Below are 6,330 nucleotides of genomic sequence, written 5' to 3'. Positions count from 1 at the left end.
TGTGTATTTGAGATAGAGTTTCTTGTGTCCCAATTTGTCTTGTACTCTTTGTAGCCAAGGATGACCCCCCTCTACTTCCTGAGTGGTAGGATGACAGGAGACTTTTAATAATGACTTTTACTTATTTATTAGTATTGGTATAGGTATGGTGTGTGCATGTGTGCATATGGGTATACCTGAGGAGGTCAGACAACTTGGGGGAATCAGTTCTACCATGTGGGTCCCCAGGACCAAACTCAGGTAGTCACATCTAGTGGCAAGAACTTTTCCCCATTCAGCCACCTTGCTCAGAGACCCCTGATGTGTAACCCAGTCTGATCTCAAGTTTGCTTTTGTAGCCCCAAGGCTCACTTTGAACTCTGGATCCTCCTGCCTCAGCCTGCTGAATGCTGGGATTACGAGTGTGCACCACAATGCCTAGCATTGGCTCGCTCTCTTGCTTGAAGACCCCTTCACAGTAACTGGGAGAGGTATTGTGTTCCTTCTAGGCCTGTGATATGAAGCTAACTCTTCACTCTCCCCAGCCCCCAATTTCTCCATTGGTAGGCAGAGGCAGGTTGCAAAGGTAGGAGAGAGTGCTGGATGGATTTGAGTTTGCCTCGGGGGTCTAAGGTATTGGTAGATATGTTGACTAGTTTTATGCCAACTTGACACAAGCTGGAGTTATGCAAAAAGGAGGGACTCTTAATTAAGCATACCGCTATAAGATTTGGCTGTAAGGTGTTTTCTTAATTAGTGATTAATGGTGGAGGGCCCAGCCCATTGTGGGTAGTGGCATCCCTGAGCTGGGGGCCCTGGGTTCTCTAAGAAAGCTGGCTGAGCAAGCCATTAGTAAGTGAGCCAGTAAATAGCACTCCTCCATGGCCTCTGCATTGGTTCCTGCGGTTCCTGCCTTCACTTCCCTCAGTGATGGACTGTTACCTGGAAGGAAAAGCTGAAATAAACCCTTTCCTCCTCAAGTTGCCTTGGTCATGGTGTTTCATCATAGCACTAGAAACCCTAGCGCTAGAAACCCTAGCTAAAACAGTAAAGTCAGCTGACAAGAGATAGAGTCAAGACCAGGAAGATTAATAAGCTTGCCCTTTCTCTTTTAGGCTACCACAGAGCCAGAATTCCCTGCCACTCGGCTTGCTCTGCAGAATTTCGACATGACCTACAGTGTACAATTTGGGGATCTTTGGCCCTCGATTCGTGTTAGTCTTCTCTCAGAGCAGAAGTATGGCGCGTTGGTCAATAATTTTGCTGCTTGTGATAACGTGAGTGCTGAGCTGGAGCAGCTGAGTGCCAAGGACTTTGTGAATGAAGCCATCTCTCGCCAGGAACCAGAGCCTGAGAGTGGCCTCGCTCCCACTCCATCCCCAGACTGCAGTCCAAACCTTCGATGCTTTACTTTCTCCAGAGGGGATGTCAGCCGTTTCCCTCCTGCCAGGTAGGATCTGGAACCATGAGGATCATCCTGAGTCCCCACTAGAAGTGGACGTGAGGAGTTGCTCAGCCCTCTGGAATAAAATCAGAATCGTCAGTTTCCCTGGTGTGCTTATACAGACTAGGTGTTTATCTAAGTGCTGTATCCGCGCCATCTCTTTTTGTTCTGTTAAGACCCTTAGGGAAATAATATCTGCCCTCTTTTATATGTGAGGTGTAATGAAGTTAAGGAGTTTATTGGCTTCCAATCTGTCAGAGAGTAAGTGGTGTAGCTGGTACTTAGACCCAGGCAGTCTGAACCCCAAACCTGAGCTTGGAACCTGTTCTGACATACTGCCTTCTGTAGGAAACACCTGCCTTTCCCAAGAGCAACTCACTGCTTCCTTTCCAGTGAAAATGAAAATGTTTGCCCCGCCAGGCAGCTGTGGGAGTAAGGCAAGAGGAAGTGGACTTTGGTAGGAAAATGTGTATGGAATTCCGTGAGAAAAGACTGCACACTCAAGGGCTAACCTGGGCTTTAGTCCTGGAGACTACGAAGCTGGACATGGTCATACAAGCCTGCAATACCAGCACTTGTTATCTTAAAGCATGAGAACAGTGGGTTAGAGGCTAGCTAGGCCTACACAGCGAGACCCAGCCTCAGAAAAACAAACAACGACACAAAAACAAAACACAACAGAGGTTCAGGAGTTTGAAGTTGTCACTACCCAAAATAACAAAAAACCTAAAAAGTCCTGTTATAATAGCAGATACATTTTTTTTTTCTGAGTCTTGGAATCCAGAGTCTGACATAGTTGGCAAGCATTCTACTATTGGGCTACTCTAGGTACTCTTATTTCAGAGGGAAGGACCTGGGCACAGAGAGTAATTTGCTGAAAGTCACACAACCAAGGAGTTTGAGGCCCAGGAAGCCTGGCTGAGGAGTGTTAGACTTAGCTGTCTTCCAGGACTGTGGCAAGGAAGAAGTGAAATTTGGCATACTGAAATTCCACCTGCCTCTGCCTCCCTTGTGCTGGTATTATATTTTTGCGCCACCATCACTCGTGAAGACCCACCTGCCTCTGCCTCCCAAGTGCTGGGATTAAAGGCCTGCGCCACCATCACTCGTGAAGACCCACCCGCCTCTGCCTCCCAAGTGCTGGGATTAAAGGCCTGCGCCACCATCACTCGGCTTTATCTTCTATTTTTATGTGTGAGTATATGTCCCCTTTGGGTGCAGGATCCTGCAGAGCGGAAGTGGGTGTCAGATCCCCTGGAATTAGAGGAGGTTTTGAGCCACCATGTGGGTGCTAGGAGCCAAACTTGGGTTCTCTGGGAGAGAAGCTAGTGCCCTTGTTTGCTGAGCCATCTTTCCAGTCTTTCTCACTAAATCTTTTTTTTTTTAATTTAATTTTTTGTTTTTAATTGAGCTATACATTTCCCCCACTAAATCTTAAATGAAGGCCTCTGGTTTTTCATCAGACCCACCTCAGGTAGCTCCAGTACACATAGTAGATAGCCCTATTTCTGAACCAGTGAAGTACTTTGTATCTTGATGTGTAACCCAGTAAAATTGAGTTCATACTATGTGACAGGCATAGTATCAGGTCAGGGAACAAAACAGGCAAAATCCGCCTCCCAGAGCTACATTCTAATATGGGAAAATACACACATGTGTGCATGCATGTGCGTGCATACACACACATATGTATACTTGGACCTTTAAAGTGAGGAACAAGTGCTTCAAAGAAAGATAGTGCAGCTGGAGCTAGAAGTCTGGGAATGCCAATGGTTTAAAGAGGTCACTTTGAGCCAGGTGGTGGTGGCGCACACTTTTAATCCCAGCACTCGGGAGGCAGAGGCAGCCGGATCTCTGAGTTCGAGGCCAGCCTGGTCTACAAAGGGAGTTCCAGGACAGGCTCCAAAGCTACATAGAGAAACCCTGTCTCAAGAGGCAATGCCTGATAGAAGTAACGTGTAGTAGAGATGTGTAAAGGAAGAGTGTTAGCAACTGAAAGGCCTGAGATATGATCACATGTGACTCGCTGAAGGAATAGCAAGGTGGCTAGTGAGACTAGTTTGGGAGCAAATTGATCTGTTTTCAAAAGGATCACTCAGGAATGGGAGTGTAGCTTAGTGGTAGAATGTTTACCAAGCATAGAACCCTGAGTTTTATCCAGGTGTGGTGGCACAAACCTGTAATTCCACAGTTCATCAGTGGAGCCAGGGGAATCCGAAGTTCAATGTCATTCTCAGCTTCATAACAAGGATGAGACCAGCTTGGGACACATGAGACCTTGATCTTGTTTCTTTCTTTTTTTTTTAATTAAAGATGTATTTATTATGCAGTGTTCTGCCTGCATGTATGCATGAAGGCCAGAAGAGGGCGCCAGATCTCGTGTGAGCCACCATGTGGGTGCTGGGAATTGAACTCAGGACCTTTGAAAGAACAGCTAGTGCTCTTAACCTCTGAGCCACTTCTCTGGCCCTTGCTCTTGTTTCTTAAAAAAAAAAAAAATCACTGTGGATATTATATAAGGGAATGAATGCGTACCATGAATTCTGTATAGGTAAGTTAATGAGTAGTAGATGCTGTATAGATGAATGAGTAGTGGATACTGTATGGATGAATGAATGAGTAGTGGATACTGTATGGACGAATGAATGAGTGTCTGAGAAATAATTTTGCTGAGTGGAGTACACTGACCCTACCGGGCATGGACTTGTGAGATGATCTTCTCTCTTCCAGACTTGGCAGCGTGGGTCTCCTGAATTACTACCTGATGGATGCTGCCTCCTTGCTACCAGTCCTGGCTCTTGGTCTGCAGCCTGGAGACACCGTGCTTGATCTTTGTGCAGCTCCTGGGGGAAAAACACTGGCCTTACTTCAGACGGGCTGTTGCCGTAAGTCAGTGGGATGGTTTCTCAGGCAGGCAGGAATCCCCCACTTCTCCCAGTCAGGGCACACCGAAAGTGATAAGCTTTCTTTCTGGTCCCAGGGTCAGAGGGGTACTAATATTTGCTAAGGTTGTCAGTCAGTTGGTCAAGAAAATAGTTTGTCAAGGCTCCTTCAGACAGATCAAATCAGGGCTCTGATAAACATGTCCTCACGTGACCCTCTCGCCTTTGGCATTCACTGATTAACGTCCCCTTCCTTTGTGCTCCCTCCAGCGGGTCTGCTGCTGTACTCAGGTTACATTCTCTAGAACTCTAACACCCACCCCAGCTGTGGTTTCTAAATCCTCTAGGCTTTCAAGCCTCGTTTCAAGTGTGCTCCCCTAGGAAGTCTTCTTTCCCAGCTGCTGCTGGCTTGTTCAGGCTGATTCCCTTTCTTGTGCACCCATGCCAGGAGCATCACCCGCTAGCGTGTGAATATTAGTAGCCTTTCCTCAAATAGTATCTTCTCCCTCCTCAAGGTTATGAATTCCATGCTGGGTGTGTTGGTGTACTCCCTTAATCCCAGTATTTAGGAGGCAGAGCCAGGTGAATCTATGTGAGTTTGAGGCCAGCCTGGTCTACAGAGCAAGTTCCTGGATAGCCAGAGCTACACAAACCTTGTCTCGAAAAACAAAACAAAACAAAATTATGAATTCCTTGGGAACAGGCTGAAGCTTTATGTGTCTCCGTGACAAAGGTGACCCTGGCTCACTTTAACCAGCCACTGGTCAACATCCTGATGGAAAGTAGAAGTTACCTTTTCCCTGAGGCTTAAGAGATAGTCACAAGGGCATGTGATCTTCACTTCTGACCCAGAGCTTAGCCAGGCCCCTCCTGCCATGCACTGGGACCCTTCCATTAGGTGTGAACCTTCTGTCCTTATTACTCTGAAGCTGGCTTGCATGGTTTGAGTTAGTCTCTAGCCTCTTGGCAGGCCCATGAGTGATTTGCTTCCAGCCTTCTGGAAGTTCAAATAGAAAAGACAGAAACGGAAAGATGTTGGTCGGCACAGGTTTAACAAGTGAGTTGTAGAAGGAGAAAGCTGCTTGTTGGTTCCCGGCCGCTTAGCTTTGAAATAACCACACAGAAACTTTATTAATTAAATCTCTGCTTGGCCCATTAGCTCTAGCTTCATATTGGCTAACTCTTACATGTTAATTTAACCCATTTCTATTAATCTGTGTATGGCCACGTGGCTGTGGCTTACTGGGTAAAGTTCCAGCATCTGTCTCCAGCAGGGCTACATGGCTTCTCTCTGACTCCGCCTCTTTCTCCCAGTATTCAGTTTAGTTTTCCCCCTAGCTAAGTTCTGCCCTGCTATAGGTCCAAAGCAGTTTCTTTATTCGTTAATGGTAATTACAGCATACAGAGGGGAATCCCACATCAGTGAGTCCAGAGCAAGAGCGCCCATGCTGGGTTCTGTGCTGTGCTGCACTGATCTGAACGCTGTGAGAATCCAGCAGAAGGGAGAGGAGAGAACTGGGCAAAGGAGAAGTGTTTCCAAGTGTGCTAAATTCACAGAAAATCTTCATCCCAGGTCCTCACCCAAGAGACTGACTTCTTGACTCCAGGACATAGCTAGGGTCCCAGAGCATCAGGGCAAGCATGGGACTCAGGTTGACTTCGTCAACCCTCTTGCTTATGCAGGGAAAACTGGGTTCTGGAGGGATTGGGGAGCGTAACTTAGAAATGTTGGACACAGAAGCAGAACTGGAAGCTGTCTTTCCTTTCTCACTTTGTTTCCTCCTGGAAATCCCTTCAGAAAAGGGTATTTGTTTTTTTATGTTGAGTACCCTCAAAATTTGGGACATTCCTTATGGGAACCCCAAATCTCTTCCTAGTAGCAACCTGGATTCTTCATTACAGTTCCCACTTCTTGTTTTTCCATGCTCTGAGGCTGGCTGTCAGCTGTCATTTCTCATCAAGCCTTTGGATTTTTAATTCTCTCTCTCTCTCTCTCTCTCTCTCTCTCTCTCTCTCTCTCTCTCT

At 46.7% G+C, this 6,330-nt stretch overlaps 1 protein-coding gene across 2 annotated transcripts in view; it reads left to right on the top strand.

The window, feature by feature from the left end:
• Window positions 1-6,330, top strand: part of Nsun4 (NOP2/Sun RNA methyltransferase family member 4) — a 19,297-nt gene that overhangs the window by 3,969 nt on the left and 8,998 nt on the right. For both annotated transcript variants that reach the window (XM_005371485.3, XM_026778190.1), the window contains exons 2-3: window positions 1,095-1,429; window positions 4,154-4,308. In XM_005371485.3, the coding sequence (XP_005371542.1) occupies window positions 1,095-1,429; window positions 4,154-4,308 (490 nt within the window). The remainder of the gene's footprint in view (window positions 1-1,094; window positions 1,430-4,153; window positions 4,309-6,330) is intronic.

The sequence above is a fragment of the Microtus ochrogaster genome, unplaced genomic scaffold, assembly GCF_000317375.1.
Source record: "Microtus ochrogaster isolate Prairie Vole_2 unplaced genomic scaffold, MicOch1.0 UNK110, whole genome shotgun sequence".
NCBI lineage: Eukaryota > Metazoa > Chordata > Mammalia > Rodentia > Cricetidae > Microtus > Microtus ochrogaster.
Note: the sequence above shows the minus strand (reverse complement) of the source record. Positions and strands in the feature narration are given on the sequence as shown.